At 38.5% G+C, this 18,275-nt stretch overlaps 1 protein-coding gene across 3 annotated transcripts; it reads right to left on the bottom strand.

The window, feature by feature from the left end:
* Positions 1-1,240: 1,240 nt before the first annotated feature.
* On the bottom strand, positions 1,241-15,913 carry gpatch2 (G patch domain containing 2). Of its 3 annotated transcripts, none has more exons than XM_023283353.3 (10): positions 15,752-15,913; positions 12,697-12,940; positions 11,201-11,733; positions 10,617-10,681; positions 9,730-9,927; positions 8,011-8,131; positions 7,450-7,489; positions 7,278-7,342; positions 5,874-5,962; positions 1,241-3,349 (listed from the first exon to the last, which is right to left on the bottom strand). In XM_023283353.3, the coding sequence occupies exons 1-10, from the start codon at positions 15,799-15,801 to the stop codon at positions 3,180-3,182; spliced, it is 1,575 nt and encodes a 524-aa protein (XP_023139121.1). In that variant the 5' UTR covers positions 15,802-15,913; the 3' UTR covers positions 1,241-3,179. The 3 variants fall into 3 exon arrangements, with proteins under 3 accessions (XP_023139121.1, XP_023139129.1, XP_054871785.1); XM_023283361.3 differs by having other exon boundaries at positions 11,204-11,733; XM_055015810.1 differs by lacking the exon at positions 15,752-15,913 and adding an exon at positions 15,614-15,732.
* Between the last annotated feature and the right edge of the window lie 2,362 nt (positions 15,914-18,275).

The following is an 18,275-nucleotide window of genomic DNA, read 5'->3' as shown; positions in this document are numbered from 1 at the left end:
CATGAGTTCTTGAATGGATAGTGGGGTTGCTGGAGCCGGTACTTGGGCACCTGGGATCACTGGAGGACCTTGGGTTGGTGGTGGTGGTGGGTGGGGTTGGGGGGGGTGGGGGGGGGTGGGGGGGGGTTGGGGGTGGGGGGGCGCTGCACAGTGGCGTAGTGGTTAGCACTTTCGCCTTGCAGCTAGAAGATCCCTGGTTCACGTCCCGGCTTTCCCGGGATCTTTCTGCATGGAGTTTGCATGTTCTCCCTGTGCATGCGTGGGTTTTCTCCGGGTTCTCCGGCTTCCTCCCACAGTCCAAAAATATGCTGAGGTTAATTGATCATTCTAAATTGTCCGTAGGTGTGAATGTGAGAGTGATTGTTTGTCTCTGTATGTAGCCCTGTGACAGACTGGTGACCTGTCTAGGGTGTCCCCTGCCTTCACCTGAGTCAGCTGGGATAGACTCCAGCCCCCCATGACCCTAGTGAGGATTAAGCGGTGTATAAATAATGGATGGATGGATGGATGGATGGATGGATGGGTTGGTGGGGGACCTTGGGTTGGTGGTACCCGTATTTGGGCACCTTGGGTCACTGGAGGACCTTGGGTTGGTGGGGGACCTTGGTCATCTTGGATTGGTGGTTGACCTTGGACACCTTGGGTTGGTTAGGGTTAGCCTAGCACCACATTTTTTTTTTTTTTTTTTTTACTGTATTTCAGCTGCAGTTATTTGTGGGTTTTCTTTGCATCCCGAACAATTTTCTTGCCAGTTGTGGCTGAAATTTTTGTTGATCTACCCGACCGTGGTTTGGTTTCAACAGAATCTCTCATTTTCCACTTCTTAGAGTTTGAACTCTGCTGATTGGCATTCTCTGTTCCTTGGATATCTTTTTATATCCCTTTCCAGTTTTATACGGTTCAGTTACCTTTTTCCAGGGTAATTTGGGTCGTATCTGTTGTCACAATGACTTAAAAAGAGTAAACAGTTATTTGATAATAAATTATTATTATTATTCACCTTTATTTATTCAAGAAGTTCCATTGAGATTAGAGATCTCTTGGCCAAGGTAGCAGCTGAACAAAATGGCTTCACCCAACAACCACTAACCAACCTTATCGTTCATATTCTCTGAAAAATGGCCGAAAATCACAAATTCTGCCAGAGTATGTAAACTTATGAACACACCTGTATAAAATAAAACCACAATAAAGCTGATTGTCTCCATCTTCAATCAAATCAACAGAAAACAACACAAAGTTCAGACAGTTTTCACATTTAATGAACGTTTTTCTGTCACTCACACTCACATTTATTTCATTTGGACAAGCAGAATTAAAAAATAAACAAACAAAAACAAACCAAAAACATCCTTTTGGTTAAAATGAAGCTGTTTAGAGACAAAAAAAAAAATTCTGTTCGTCAATCTCTCAGCTGCACTTTAGTTTTCATCCACAGAAATCTTCTGAAAGATTCTATTTTTTACCCACAAATCATTTAAAAACCTGTTTTCTCTTTAATCTAATTAAACTTCGAAGCCTCGTCTACATGTAGCTTTAAAACTTGACTTTTTTGTGTTTTTACATCCATAAAATTTAAATGTTTGGAAAAATACGTCCACAGTGAACATAATTAGAAACTACTGGGGCTGCAACTAATTAGAATAATTATTATTATTTATTGATTAGTCCATTAGTTGTTTGGGCCTGAAAATGATGGAAGAAAGTGATGAAAAAAATCAAAAAAAAATCTTCAGTTTTCTGTCATAAAGGAAGAAAAAAAATTTTTGTCACGAAGGAAGAAAAAAACCAAAAATATTCAGTTATCTGAAAAAAGAAAAAAACTCAAAAATATACAATTGTCTGTCATAAAGGTGGAAAAATATATATAAAATCTTCTGTAACAGAAAAAGAAAAAAAATCTTAAATATTCTGTCAGAGGAAGAAAAAAATCCCTAAAATATTAAATTTTCTGTAACAGAAGAAAAAACTCTAAAAATATTCAGTTTTCTGTAATAAAGGATGAAAAAAACAAAAATATTCAGTTTTCTGTCACTGAGGAAGAAAAAAAAAACTAAAAAGATTACATTTCCTACTGCCAGGTCGTGTTTGCAAATGTCTGCAAACATTTTAAACTGGTAAAATAAAGCTTGAATAAATAAAATAAAAAATCATAGGGAAAAATATGTAGACTTACAGTAATTTTTCTTCAATTTCTGATACAATCACAACCAAACCGTACAGTGCACGACTAGATTTACATTTCTGACCATTTTCTAGATTAAGCAATCAGCTAAAAATGAGGATTTATTCATAAATATTCTCTATCTGGTTTAAATTTGAATGTTTTTGGATGGAGTTTGGTTTGATGAGGGTTTATTAAAGGGCTGAAACTAAAGACTAGTTTAAATATTGATTTAAAAATTGGTTGTTTTGTCTTTAAAATGTCAGAAAATGGTGAAAAATGTTTAGCAGAGTTTCCTCAAATGTCTAGTTTTGTCCAAAGATATTCAGTTTAATGTCATAAAAGAGGAAATAAACAAGAAAATATTCACATTTAAGACACTGACATCACAAAATTTAGACCTTTTTTCTTACTCAAGCTGAATAATTCTAAAAATGACTGCAGATTAATCAAACTGTCGATAACTAATCGATTAATCGTTGTCTCCCTGTCTTCAGCAGCTTCTTTCAGTCTCATGTTTCGAGTGATTCTGTAGACGGAATAAAACATCTGTGCTCATGTGGACGAGGCTGGAGTCTGGATTTATATTAGCATCAGATATTTAGGAGCTTTAAATGTGAACAGAAACATTCTTCTGTAACCGGTTCTCCATGTCATATTAAAGGAAAAGTCCCAGCAGCTCGTTCAGAAGCTTAAATTATTCGTTTCATCCTTAAAGTCGCTGCTACATTTCAGAGTTTTATCTTCATCCTTTAATGAATCAGATTCCCGCCGTCATCGGGAACCTGAAGTCTCTGAGGTACTTGGAGTTCTTGTGCAACATGTGACGGAACCGTGGACCAGAACCATAGACCAAAACCAGGTAGCTCTCCGGTGTTTCCTAAAGTTTCTCAGAGCCGTTTTTTTTCATTCCTCCTCTAGATGAGGAGTCCGTTCGGCTTCCTGCTGCTTCCCCAATATGGGAAAGCTCCTCCTCCTCCTCGGAGCGTTGCCGTGACGACCATCCTCCGGCGGTTCAGTTGAAGCCCAGCCCGGTGCCTTTGGGTCTCTGGGTGGCTCTGATGGGCTCGGTGATGCCCCGTCCCTCCGGGCCCAGGCCCATCCCGGGGCTCCAGCCCATGCTCTGCAGCATCCGGCTGCCCACGTTGGAGTCTGGGATGGGGGCGGCGTTCTCCCCGACCACGCCTGGAGCACAGACCACAGGTTGGACCACAGCAGGGTTAAAATCAGGTAAAAACCACCAAAATAAAAACTACGAGATGGAGCTGGTCGGACCAACACTCTACCTATAATGTAGCACGAGCAGTTTTATATTTACATTTGTTTTTCCCCATACGTACATTTTATATTTATGCTCACAAAATGAGACACAAATGACAAAAATGGCACACAAAACAAAAATGAGACAAATTGATAAAAATGAGACACAAAATGACAAAAACAAGACACAAAATTACAAAAACGACACAAAATAACAAAAACGAGACGCAAATTGACAAAAACGACACACAAAAAGTCAAAAATGAGACAAAATGACAAAAGTGAAACACTAAAAGGCAGAAATGAGACAAAATGACAAAAACGAGACAAAAAATGGTAAAAAAAAGACACAAAATTACAAAAACGACAAAAATGACACACAAAATGGTAAAAACTAGACAAAATGACAAAAATGAGACACAAAATGACAAAAAGGAGAACAAAAACAACAGCCTCGAGCAAATTTTAAAAACGTGCATCGGAATAAAATATAAATATCAACACATTTTTAGAACTCCTGATTATACAAACTAATTTCAGCACCTCAGTGTTGCACAACACAAACTTAAGACATCATATTAATAGAACTTAACCCACTTCTCAAGCACTTTATTATTAAACAATTAGTTATTTACCTGGTTAGCTCCTTAACAATAATAAAACAGAGTCATTTAAGGTTCCAGTTGCTCAAATGTGAATATTTGCTGATTTTTATATTATTTTAAATTAGATTTTCAGCAATTTGTCAAAGAAAATTCAAATATTTGACTTTTTTTGTATTTAAAAGGAAATAAATCTCTAAAACAATGTCAGTAGGCAAACTTTTAACTGAAATTGTTAAGTTTTGAGTTTTATGAGTGGATTTAGCAGCTACAAAGACGATACTGTGGTCTGCAATCCAAATTTATTTGCAAACATAGGCAGTAAATTTTAGATTTTAGAGATATTTTTATCAATTTTTTGCATTTGAAATATCCTGATCACTAAAATAGTGTCAGTAGATGAGTTAATCATTTAAATTTTCATGTTTTTGTGATTTATTTACAGGTCTAGCAGCAGCTTTTCCAACTTTAATTTATTAAAACGCAGCTTTTTGCCTCCAGGCTTTGCCCTCCATGTCATCAATTTAATCACATTTCCCGTCGAGGAAAGGAAACTACTCCCACGTCTGCCTCTGACATTTTGTCCTCCGTCTTCCTGGAAGCTCATGGAGGACGACCAATTATACCGTTAATCCTCTTTTTGTTTCGGTGAAGCTCATTTACGGACGTGACTGCTGTGAATGAGTTTCAGACGTGTGAACGCAGCATTTTAAACTACATTTCAGCACTTTATAGTGGAGTTAGTCAGTAGTTTTCTCTATTTAATGATTGAACGCTGAAATAAGGACCTCATAAACACACCAGCAGCTTTAATAGGTGTGCTATCTTGAAAAAAAATCTCCCAAATTTTTAATAAGACAAAACAAAAATAATGGGAAAATTTGTGAGATTCTTAATTTTGTTACAGTGAACTTATGTGTCATTTAAGATTTTGTTCGGAAAAATATCCAAATCTGGCCTTAAAATTGAGATAGTTTATAAAAATTACTATATGTCTCAGACATAAAACGACACAAATGAGACACAAAATAACAGAAACGAGACAGAAAATGAAAAAAATGAAACAAAAAAAGACAGAAATGAGACACAAAATTGCAGAAATGTGACAAAATGACAGAGACACAAAATGGCCCAAATGAAACAAAAAAGGACAGAAATGAGACACAGAATAGCAAAAGAGACACAAAATGACAAAAATGAGGCACAAAATGACACAAACAAGACACAAAATGACAGAAAGGAGAAAAAATGACAGAAAGGAGACAAAATGACAAAAAACATGACACAAAATGACAAAAACCATGACACAAAATGACAAAAACCAGACACAAAATGGCAAAAATGAAACAAAGAATGACAGAAAAGAGACATAAAATGACAAAAATAAAAACTTTACTAATCGTGGTATCAGCACTTCATTGTGCAGACAGTTTTTAGGTGTAAATTAGGTATAAAATGAGGAACAGCATCAGTCTCACTACATTCTAAAGGGATTTGGATTTACAGCTTTAAGCTCCGCCCTCCTGGCCTCCCTCCTCCAGAAGAACCAGCCGGCCCAGAGGTAAGGAGTGTTTCTGGAGGAGGCTAACTGGCTGAGGGCTAATCCAGCTTCTGAGCCAGCTGAGTCCCGTCCAACAACGACGCTTAGGAGGAAAAGCAGCTAAAGCCGGTTTAATAAAGCGACCAGAGGAAGAGGAAAAGGAGCAGTAAAAGCTCCACACTTCCTCCCCTGGAGCTCACATGTGCCAGACAGAAGGACTCCTGCCGAGCCAGAACCTGGGTGGAAGGCCGGGCCGGTGGAGAGGTGGCAGATGGTGCTGGAGGTGCAGCGAGGTGAGGACAGGTACCTGAGGGGGCGGTGGAGCCGAGGGGGGCGGCTTTCCGTCGTCGCTTCACGTCTCCGGTGCAGAGAGAGCCCAGATGTCCGCTGGTCTGTCTGCAAAGCCACCAGCAGGGAGAGGAGGTGCTTAGTTAGACACAGAATAACACCAGCAAACATTACAAATTAGACTGCAGCAGAAAGAAAATTAAACCTTTAAAACCCAAAAATCCTGCAGACACACATCTAGTCAGGAAAATTAACCACATCTGGGTTTGAAATTGTGATATTTCATCAAAATCACTTCATTCTACATGTCTCACTTTAAAAAAATGACAAAAATAAACAGTTTACTAAAGCCAGATTCTGTTAAATTAAAAAAAAAAAAAAAAAAAAATATGTTCGGCAACGTTGGATTTGAGCTTTTTTTTTTTTTTTTTTTTTAAATATTTGCAGAACAAAAGAAATCTATAAAATTCAGTTGAATCATCAGAAAAATTGTGACGGGAGGAAGACAGGGATTACTATAACGGGAAAAAATAAATCTAATTAAAGCTGCAAGCAGAACTGAACGGGTCAGCGAATCAAAGCATGTCCACCAGGTGGCGCTGCGACCGACAGTGTATTTCTACCTATGGCCTTTTTGATGGCAACCCATCAAAACCGTCCATGTGGTGGCGCTATCACTGTGAATGTATATCCGTCTATGGATGTGATCAGGACCGGACTCTGATCACACATGTAAAGTTTTACGTATATTGAAGCATGTACAGGCTATTTAGACAGCACTTCCTGTTTCATGGCGAATTGTTGAAATTTCACAGGCCACCATTTCCACACACTCAGACTTTTGCAGATCATATTGGTAACTTCTGATCACCAATGCCTGTTGTACATCCTGGCCAAATTTTAGCTCTGTCGGTGTTACCCTGTTTGAGTTGATAGCTTCTGAAAACGTCTAAAAATTACCTAAAATCGTCCAAAATATGACACATACTTCAAAATGGCTGACTTCCTGTTGTACTTAAGGCATGGGTGCTAATTACATTTTTGTGCATTTTGATAAGTTACATATGTGTATCAAATTTCACAGCTCTAGGTCACACATCCTGGTCGTAGAGCCTGTCTAAATATAAGTTTAACACCCACAGATATGAGCTTTTATGGATTTATCTGACTGACCAGAGAGGGTAGTTAAAAAAGAATCTACACGTGGGTCAAGATTAGAGCTTGACCACACGAAACACCATTAAAAGTGTTTGAAATTGATTCATTTTTCATCCCTAAATATGAAGGAACTCACTGGACGTCAAGAAGTTTCTCCGGCACGTATTTACTCACAACGTTTGGGTGCTACCGAAGCAGGAGTGTGCCGCAACTCTTTATTTATAGTAGAATTAAATCTATATTAGGTGATAATTCTTCTCCTCACCTGCTGGCTGTTTTAACTGAGCAGCTCCTCCGATGTCCTCGGTCTGTTCGAGGGTCCCAGTGCAGCTGAAGACAAACCAAAGAACAAAACTTAAAGTTATTCCTGCAGTAAAACTCTGCATTTTCACCCATTTTTAAAGGAAATAACAGGAAGTATAGAAGAGGTTTCTCACCTGTCCGTGTTCTCTCCTGGATCCTGAGCTGAACCAAGGCCTGGTGGAGAAACAACAACATCATTGCAACGCAGCAGCTTTCCAAACATAAACCAGTATTTATCCTCATCATGTCTGACTGAACCGTCCACAGAATCTTCTACAGATTTCATCCTGCTGCAGAACAACGGAGCATTTTAATACTTCTAACTGATCCACTGCACTCAAGCAAAAAACCTGGAACAAACGTGGAGCTGGTAAATCAGTATATTACTGCCAACTCTCTGGCTGATGCTGTGTTTATCTACAGTCAAATAAAATCATCTGTATAGAGTCTGCTGTGATCTATGTGAGTTTTATCGGCTTGTTTACGGCGTTCAAACTGATTTACGGTGATTTTACCGTGAGTTGTTGTTTTATGGACTACACTTAGATGAAAGACGCAGCTCACAAGAAGCTTTTTTTCCATCTTAACTGTCTTTAATGAGATAAAATGCAACTTAAAGTGCTTTAAAATTACAACAGCAGATTATACAGAAAATACATGAAGGATAAGAAGAAAAAATAAAGCTAGAAACTCACTCGTGGGCGTCCTGGTTCTGTCTGCTCAGCCTTTCGTTGAAGCCTTGACTCGAGCTTCCCTGCAGCCCGGCGTCAGATACCTGCTGGTTTCCATGGAGACGACTCAACCTGGCCTGGAACCCTGACGACGGAAAGTTTATCAGCAATTAAATCCGAGGTATGATTACTGAAATTTAGGTCTGTAGAGGTCAGACTGAATAAAGTTCAAATAAAACTTTGTTGTACCTTTATTCTAGCTGTGGAACAGCACAAAAGGTACATTTCACAGGTTTTTTAACATCTGAAATGCTGAAAGTGTAATTTATATACTACTCATTTGAATGAATGAAGTTAAAATTGACACAAAGTGACCAGAAGTGGCAAAAATTACTCAAAATTTATCTGAAATAATGAAAATATTTTCAAAATGACTCAAAAATTGGCCACAAATAACCTGAAACGTGTCCAAAAACACTCAATATGGCTCTAAAATAACATGAATCTTGGCTAAAATGATCAAATTTGTTAAATATTACCTAGAATTTAGGCAAAATGACTCAAAAATTAGTCCCAAATGATCTGAAACATGTCCTAAAAGACATATGTGTCTAAAATGACTTAGAATTTCGCCAAAATGACCAAAATCTTGCAAAATGAATCAAAATATGTCCATATTTCATGTCCATAGATGACAATCTGAATCAAATGTTAAATGTATTGATCTTCAAAATGACTCTGTTTACAAAATGACTTGAAATTTGGCTGAATGAAGTTAAAACTTTGTCAAAGTGACCAAAATTGGTAAAAATTACTAGAAATTTATCTGAAATGACTCAAAAATTGGCTCCATATGACTTGAAACATGTGATAAAAGGTCCAATACATCTCCAAAATAATGAGGAAATTTGCCAGTGATCAAAATTGTTAAAAATGACTCAAACCTTGTCAGAAATAATGAAAAATATTTTTCAAAAGGATTAAAAAAAATCGGCCCCAAATGACTTGAAACATGTCCTAAAAGACCCAATATGTGTCTAAAATGACCTAGAAATCGTCGGTGTGGCTGCATTTGATTCAAAAATGGAAGTTTTAACTTCACAAACAGGCAGTTTCTGAATCACCAACATGTCAGATCATCTATAAACAGCTCAAAAATGATCATTTCAGCATGTCAGATGTGGAAAAAAAGCAGCAAAAAGTCACTTTAGTGTTTTCACGAATAAAATAAAAGTTTCACAAATCAAACACTGTGTCTTAAAGAGCCTCTGTGGGATAATCTAGGTCAGATTAGACACCTTTAAGTCAAAGTTTAATGCAGTTTAGAGGCAGGAAAAGAAGTTAAATGTTGTATTTTCACAATTAGAATAAACTTTTCATAAATGTTCAGGCCTCTGTTGGATAATCCAGGAAGATTATATGAGAATTTTAGAGCCAAAACCAAAGAAAAGACATTTTATTCCCTGTTATTTAATCAATCACTTCATTATGATGATGCTGGATGTTTGTGTGGAGTGTTCGCCCCCTGCTGGTCATGAATGAAATTACACCACACTGTTACCTTGATGTGACTGCATTTTAACTGTGTCCACATTTAATAAATGAATCTTTATGTGCATATTATATTATCTTAAAAACATCATTACACATATCCTTTTTAATATATAACATTTTTTGCATGATGTTTTGCAAAAACATTTCATTATCAGGGTTTCATAAGGATGAATCTGAACTCCGGCTCACCTCTCTGCGCTCCAGGAGTCATGAGAGGAAACGATCCAGTGAGGATGCTGTTGAAGACCGGGTCAGCCAGGTCCAGTTCCTCGGACCCGGTCTCCCTCTCCCACCAGGGAACCACTCCCGCTATCCCACAGGCCCCTCCGGGTCCAGAACCAGAACCCGGCTCGCCCTCGTAGAACCAGTCGCTCTGCTCATCGTCTCCTGGAGGAAAGACGACAGAAAATGTGATGAGGAATGATTGCCATTATCATCAGGAGGACACATCAGCAAAACCACCAGAAAAAGAAGTAAAACCACCAGAAAAAGAAGTAAAACCACCAGAAAGAGAAGTAAAACCACTAGTAAAAGCTGAAAAGCCACCACAAGCTGCCATAAAACCGCCATAAAAATAATAATACATATATCACTGTTGTTCATTTTTATTTATTTTAGTTACCATGTAAATAACTACGCCAGATATGTGTAAATAAACAAAACAGAAATTTACAAAAAGAAAACTCTGTACAGCAAAGTTAAACGGATCGTTTACCATTTTTTGATTATTTTCCATTTTTTGATTATTCATTATTTTTTTTGATTATTTACCTTTTTTGACTGTTTACTATTGTTTAGATTATTTACCATTTTTTGATTATTTACCTTTTTTGATTATTTACTAACTTGTGATTATTTCCCATTTTTTGATTATTTACTATGTTTTGGCTTTGTACCATTTTTTTTGATAATTATTATATGATTTTCCATTTTTTGACTATTTACTATTTTTTGAATTTTTTTACTATTCTGATTATTTCCCATTTTTTGACTATTTACTATTTTTTGACTATTTACTATTTTTTGATTATTTACCATTTCTTGATTATTTACCACGTTTTTGAATCATTTAATACCTTGTCTCCCTTCGTCGTTAGTGTAGAGTCCTCCGTCGCTGCTGTTGCTGACACTGCTGGTCTCACTAGAGAAAAAAATACAAAAACAGAAATTAGAACAAGAGTGTAAACCAAAAAGCAGCAGGGACTGAGTATTAACGAGGTATATTTGACATTAGTTGTCTGAAAACATCAACGTTTTTAACCTCACCAGCTCATATCTCACAATTAAACCAGAAATAAACCCCCAAAACGACAGTTCCTTACTCTGTAGTAAGACGTAAACAGTATTCTGTGAAAAAATATAGTCAATAAACTGCTTAGATCTGAGGCTTAAGAGATTAATGCCTTACGTGTTTTTTACAGAAACAGTGTTTTGTATTTATTCAAAGAAGCCACTGTTCTCAAACTGCATAAATGATCTAAATATAAGCTGCCATAAAGGGTCCTGTCCCTAAAAGTAGTCAGCAGACATATTTCTGACTAAACGTTGATGTTTGACTTCCAGCTCGTCTCTTCTTACCTGTTCCTACACACTCACTAAAACAGAACTCAGCAGCAGAGGAACGTCTGGACTCACAGGCCATAAAGACAAAGTCACTAACCACCTGTCACTCATGTCCTCATCTGAGCCCTTGGGCTCTTCCAGCTCCATCTTGTCCTTGGAGGCTCCCAGCGGGGAGCAGACGGGGTCCTCGCTCTCCACCACCACCCCTTCATCTGCAGCCTCCAGCCCCGGCCTGTGGGAGGCCAGCTTCCTCTTCTTCACCCGGTTCTTCCCCCCTCCAGACATCACCAGGCCTCCTCCACAGAGCTCCATGGGACCCAGTCTGGGGGGCCGCCCGCCCCCCCGGGCTTTGGGGACCGGCGGGGGCCCCAGCATGGTGCAGGAGGGAGGTTCCGGTTCTGCTGGCGGGTCCACGGCCATGCGTTTGACTTTACGGCGCCGTCTGAGGCTGCGGGTTCCCTCCGTGGACCCCAACACGCCCACGTCGTCCGGCCACAGCGGCCTCTTGCTCCGGCCGACCTCAGCCGTGTGGGGGTTTCTCCGTTTGGGGCCGAGCTGCTCGTCCGAGTCGCTGTTATCGCGGCCATGGCTGTTGGCAGCAGAGACGCCTCCGGTGCTGGCTCGGTAGTCCTGAAACATAAAACAAACATGTGGAGCTGAGGCTAAAATAAGAAACTCAAGTATGTCAGTTAGGATAAAAATGCAGTGAGGCTGGATTTATAAAACACTTTAACCCTCCTGTTGTCTTCATTTACGGACACCAAAAAAAATTCTTCCCTTGTCTGAAAAAAAATCCAAAAACTAAGCAAAATATTCCCCAAATTTATAAAAAATTGGCGAAATCTTCAGGAAGAAAATTCCAATAATTAAAAGTTTTATTTTTTAAAAACAAAATCCCCAAATTTGGCAAGACATAAAAATGTAAAAAATTAAAAAAAATTTAAAAATGTAAATGTGTCCAAAATGACTCGAAACTTGACCAAAATATTTTTTAAAAATAACAAAAATTTGATAAAAATGGCTCAAAATGTGTCTATAATATGATAAAAATGCTTAAAATAACAAAAATTTCATCAAAATGGCTCAAAATGTGTCCATAATATCATAAACATGCCTAAAATGACTGGAAACTTGTCCAAAATAACAAAAACTTGATCAAAATGGCTCAAAATGTGTCCATAATATCACCAAAATGCCCCAAGTCTCAACCACACTGACTCGAAACTTGTCAAAAATGACTCAAACCTCAACCAAACTGACAGAAAATTTGTCCAAAACTAGTTTGAAAATTGTCCAGTGACTCAAAAACTAGCAGGACAATATATCACTGTAAAAAATGAACCCACCGAGTAAAAATCACCCCTGAAGTTTACAGTAGAACTTAATTATTCAGGTACTACTGACACACAATGGGATGTTGGAGATAAATGGAGACTATTCATCTGATTTATTTAAAAAACTAAATACGATTCATCCGCTACAGCACAACAAAAATAATGTTGATAGTGAAACACAGTAGTACTAGAAAGGCTACAACCTCTATCAGATAATATAATGATCTAGACTGTTAAAAGTGTGGATGTCTCTTCCCACCTTGTGTTCCTCCACGCTGGACTCGGAGCCCTCGCTGAGGTGTCCCGTCTCCCAGGGCGGGTGTGGGTTGTCGGAGCGTCTCTTCCTGCCTCGTCGTTTCCGAGCCTGCCTCTTCAGCAGGCAGCCGACGGCCAGAGCGTGATCTCCTCCGTCTCCAAAGCCGCCGCGAGCCGCCTGCTCCGAGCTCTCCTCCAGCGCTGACACCAGGTCGTGGACCAGCTCGTCCATCGTCCGGCGAAAGTGCCTGAAATGGTGGAAAAAGAGGAGGACATTCAGCTACACACCTGGACGTCTGAGCAGCCAAGACTTTAAGCATTCAACTATAAGACTGGACTCATTAACAGCAAAAAATGACTTATTATTGTCTACAAAATGACTGTTTTACTGAAACACATCAGATGTAAACTACCAAAAATTAAAACCGTTGCAGAGAAACTGTCTAGATTGATTCAAAAATTGTCTGAAATCACTTAAAACATGCCAAAAATGAATTTAAACAGTCCAAAATGACTTTTAAACTTGCTTAAAGTGTCCAAAATGACTTTAAATGCAGGTTTCACTCCTGTCATATCCCTCTATAATGGAGGGAACTTGAGAACACTCTCCGTTTGAGAGAAACTGTACAGATTAGTTCAAAAATCACTTCAAACTTCGCTAAATAGACCTGAAATGTGTCCAAAATTAATGAAAATGGTCAAAAACAACTCAATTAGTGTCTAAAATAAGAGACAACTGTCCAAAATTATTTTAAAACCATTTATAATGACTTAAAATGTGTCCAAAATGACCTTCAATTGTCCAGAAGATGTTAAAAAATGTTTACGATTACTGGAAATTGTTCAAAATGCTTCAAAAATTGTTCAAAGTGACTTAAAACATGTCTGAAATCACTTAAAACGTAATGTTAGCTCCTGTCATACCCCTTCATCCTCCACAACTCTCTCTGTTTGCTTTCATGCAGGTCTCCCAGAGCACACTAATCTGAAGCCTCTCGTCACCCACAGATATCCTCTGCTGGAGCCAACAGAAACCAGTGATTGTCTTTTTGAGACAAGCTTTATTCTCTAAAAACACCCACAGCACTCCAGTGATCTATCAGAGGACTATGGTCGGTACTGGGTCTAAACTTGATGATATCCAGTCCAGGTCACTACTAGAAACCTAAATTTGGACTTTTTTTCTTAATTTAAAACGCTTTCATCCCTATTCACTTTAATTTATTGGGGCTGGCTTGTGTATTGAACTTTGTTGTGTTACCATCAAAATTATCACCCATGCACCTCACTGAGTCGGCCAAAGTGATAAAAATCCAATCAGACCTTTGTTCTGCTTCTGTTCTTTGTCAAAAATGACCAATAACCATCAGTCTAGACTTAAAGCAATCATTTGAGCATGATAAAGTTCTCAGCTGTTCTCACTCAGCCCTGCCTTCCCCCACACCAACAACTCACACACAAGAGGAATGCATTTAGTTTGTTTAGCTAACAAGGAGCACACCATCCCCCATGCATTAAGAACTGTTTCTGAGCCAATCAGGAGTGGTTTGGACAAATATAGGCTAACAGGATGCTAATTAGCTTTGTGCAAAGTTTGTAGACATACTATTTAGATTCCTGTTGCTTAAAAAAACGACAAAATCCCAGGAGACATTCACTATTGATCAAAACAAACCTAAATCAAAGCCTGACTGCTGACATGCTAACACCGTTAGATAAGCTAGCTGTGAACTCTGTGACACTGGAGTCAGATGATTCCACACAACTTACATAATATACTGATGTTTTCATCCAGTAAAGTCAGAGCCAACAAAAAATTAAGTTCCTGCTCCAAACTTGGTGTAATAAATCGAATCAAAGACTCGACACTGTTAACAAACTACCCTCAAACTGAAAACATCGCGTCTATGCTCTAGTTAGCAACTTCAGCTTTGTATGCTAATGTTTTCTTGCTAGTTAGCAGAGTAGTTTCAGTAAGATAGCTACATAAAAATGACATAAGATTCAGTCACAGCCAGCACAGACTAAAGTCACTGCTCCAAACTTGGTGTAATAAATCGAATCAAAGACTCGACACTGTTAAACTCTCCTCAAACTGAAAACATCGCTTCTATGCTCTTGGTAGCAAGTTCAGCTTTGTATGCTAATGTTTTCTCGCTACTTAGCAGGGTAGTTTCAGTGAGATAGCTACATAAAAATTACATAATAATCAAATGTTTTCGTCGAGGAAAGGTAGAGCCACCACAGACTGAAGTCATTGCTCCAAACTTGGTGTAATAAATCTAATCAAAGACTTGACATCGTTAACAAACCCTCCTCAAACCGAACACATCGCTTCTGTGCTCTACCTAGCAACTTTAGCTTTGCATGCTAATGTGTTCTTGCTTGTTAACAGGCTACTTTAAGCCAGATTGTTGCACACAATTTCACAATATTGTAGTATTTTTGTCGAGTAAAGTCAGAGCCAACATAGACTCAAAACTCACTGCAATAAATGCAATTTAAGACGTTTTAATATCATTAGTAAACTCTCTTCAAACTGAAAACATCGCTTCTGTGCTCTAGTTAGCAATTTTAGCTTTGTATGCTGTTTTCTTGCTAGTTCGCAGACTAGTTTACGTAAGATAGCTACATAAAAATTACATAATATTCTAATGTTTTCGTAAAGTCAGAGCCAACATAGAATTATACCAAAAGTAGCTGTAATAAATCTAAGAGGCAAACTCTCCTCAAACCGAGCAAGCACCGCTTCTGTGTTTTAGTTAGCAACTTTGGCTTCAAATGCTAACGTTTTCTTGCTAGTCAGCAGCCTAATCTAAGTTAGTATTTAGTAGCCAGTTAACTACCGATATTCAACGACACTGGCAGCGTAAACTTGTGGTTAGTCTGAACGACTGTCGCCGTGAATTAAACAAACCAACCGTTTGTTACCGAGAGGAGCCGAGCTGCTGCTGCTAGCCTGTTAGCACAGCTAGCTTCGGCTCCGTTAACCGTCTCGATCCGCAGAAAGGACGTGAACAAGCCGCTACGTGTGTGTGTGTTTTTCAAAGACCACCTACCAGCCAGTTCCCGCTTTGCCGATGGTTTTTAAATTAGCTGCACGGAACATTAAAGCCTCCCGGTACCGGATACGTTCAGCCAGAAACAACGGACACGCAGCGACACTCCGCAGACAGCATTCTGACACAAAAGCTAAAGATCGGCTAGCTGGGATCGATAAGCCACCGGAGGAGGGGACCGTGAAAGCAGCAGGAGGCGCCGCGGTGCGTTCAGGGGCTGCACGGAAATTTAAAGTTCTGACTTGAGAGCACACTTGTTTGGGGGAGAATTTCTGGCATTCTGATGAGTTTTTTTCTTCATTTTATTGCATTAATTCATGATAGAAATGTCGTTATTTCTGTAAAAGAAAACACGAATAACGTGCAGTAAGCTCCTCAGACATCCTGCATTACGTTAAAATACTGGCTAAAGCTCTTGTGCAGACTTTTAAAGCCTGCAGGGTTGAAACTTACTTTAAAAAGCTCTAGAAACAAGTGGTACAACCAACAATAAAACAACAACAATGAATAAAACAGACATAAATTGAACAGAACTATCTTAAATTACTCTCTTTGTCCAAAATTTAGTAGTAAATGTTCAAAATGACTTAGACACTTGTCCAAAATAATTCAAAATGTTGTTGAAAATTAGCTAAAACTATTCAAAATCAACTCAAACATTACCTATATAATTTGAAACTTACTAACAAAGTTAGTTTAAAACCATCAAAAATGACCCAGAAATTGCCCAAATAGCTTCAGAATTTTCCAATAACCAGTTTCTTCAGCAAGAAATGACCACATCCTGATCTGCATGTGCAGGAAAACCGGGGAATGACTTCACAGGAGCTTCAGCAGCAGTGGTCAGACCAAACTAGTGTCCAGTGTTCCACCCGGCTTTTAGACCATGGCTGAAGGTCCTACAAGGCTGTCAAGAAGCCCCTGATCATTGAGAGACAGAGGTTAGTGTGACGTTGTTGGACCCAAGCACACAAGAACTGGACAGAAAGGAACTGGAAGAAGATTCTGTGGTCAGAAGAGTCCAAAGTTGGTCCAAAATAACTCAAAACTGCCCCAAAGTGAGTTAAAAAGTTCCAAAATGACTCAAAATGTGTCCAAAATGACTTTAAACTGTCTAAACATGACCTGGAATTAGTCCAAAATTCTTCTAAAATGACTCAAAATTTGTTCAAAATGACTCAAGATTTGTTTAACTGTTTAATTAGCTCAAAATGAGTTAAAACTAGTGTCCATGTCCAGTTTCCAGCTTTATCTTCCTCCTGCTAATGTGAGGGTAGCAGAAGGCCAGGAGAAGCATCATCTCCAGCATGTACAGTACCTACTGTCAAGCATGGTGGAGGCAGTATCATGGTTTGGTGATGCATGAATGCTGCTGGTGTTGGTCATCTCACATTGAACTCTGCAGTATTGTGTCATTCTCCAAACCCACATGCTGCCTTCTGCACATGCTCTGTTCCGTCGAGGTCCAAACTGGATGTTCTACCAGATAATGCCCCTTGAGCTCATCCAGGACCAGTAGAACTTGGCTGCAGCAGCTCAGTATCCAGGTCTTAGAGGGACCAGCTCAATCCCTGGACATGAGCCCCTGTGGTAGATTATCAGAATGTCTGTTTCAAAGTGTAAATCAAAGAATTTAGAAGAATTAAAACCAGTAATTCAAGAAGAATGGGACCAGATGATCCCTGAACAGTGTGAAAGGCTGGTGGAGAACCTCCATCCAGGATTAGAGCTCTGCTGTGTGCTAATGACAGGACTACTAAATATTAATAATTAATTAATTTGGGGGTTTTTTTTGTTCAGTTTTGAACACATTCTCTGTAATTTGTTGACTTTGATACCGACAGTGTTGAGAACTGACAGATTAAAACTGTCAAGAATTTAGTTTTGGTAGTTTTTCTTGTAAACAATGAACAAAAAACATAGTTTGTATTTGTTTTTGTCTATCTAATGCAGCCACACCTTTAGAAACACACAAAAAAATTTCGCCACAAATATTTCATGATAATATTTGAGATTGTGTAAAATTTTAAGGGTATCTGAAAAAAAATTCCACCACTATAAATGATTCATATCAAATTTCTAGTGGCTCATATTTCTGATTGTACTTAAGACCCAGATTATTGTTTGATAAAATGTTTAATAAAAAAAAAAAAAAAAAGTTTAATTTTTAAAAAAATCATGTTAATGATAATAAGGATAAAAATTGATCTAAAAATTAGCATACTTGTTTTATTATCAGGAAAGTATTGTGCCAATTTTCTTCCTGCATTTATTCTCATAATTATCATCTGACTGAAACTATTTCCTTCGGGATGAAGTTTTCTTTTTTCCTGTAAATCAGAGTCTTTGAACGCCTCTCCACAGGTGTGTTTCCTGTGTTGAACACCAGGTGGCGCTGCAGTCTGTTTGTCTCATGGACTTTCTATAAAGTTCTTTATATACAGCCTGTAGTTTGTCTGCAGTCTGCCAGCTGGAAATGAAAGACCGTGATGTCGGATTCATTTCAGTCTCTGGACTTCAGCAG

This window comes from Amphiprion ocellaris, chromosome 12 (genome assembly GCF_022539595.1).
Source record: "Amphiprion ocellaris isolate individual 3 ecotype Okinawa chromosome 12, ASM2253959v1, whole genome shotgun sequence".
NCBI classification, from domain to species: domain Eukaryota; kingdom Metazoa; phylum Chordata; class Actinopteri; family Pomacentridae; genus Amphiprion; species Amphiprion ocellaris.
This window is presented reverse-complemented; position numbering and strand designations above follow the sequence as displayed.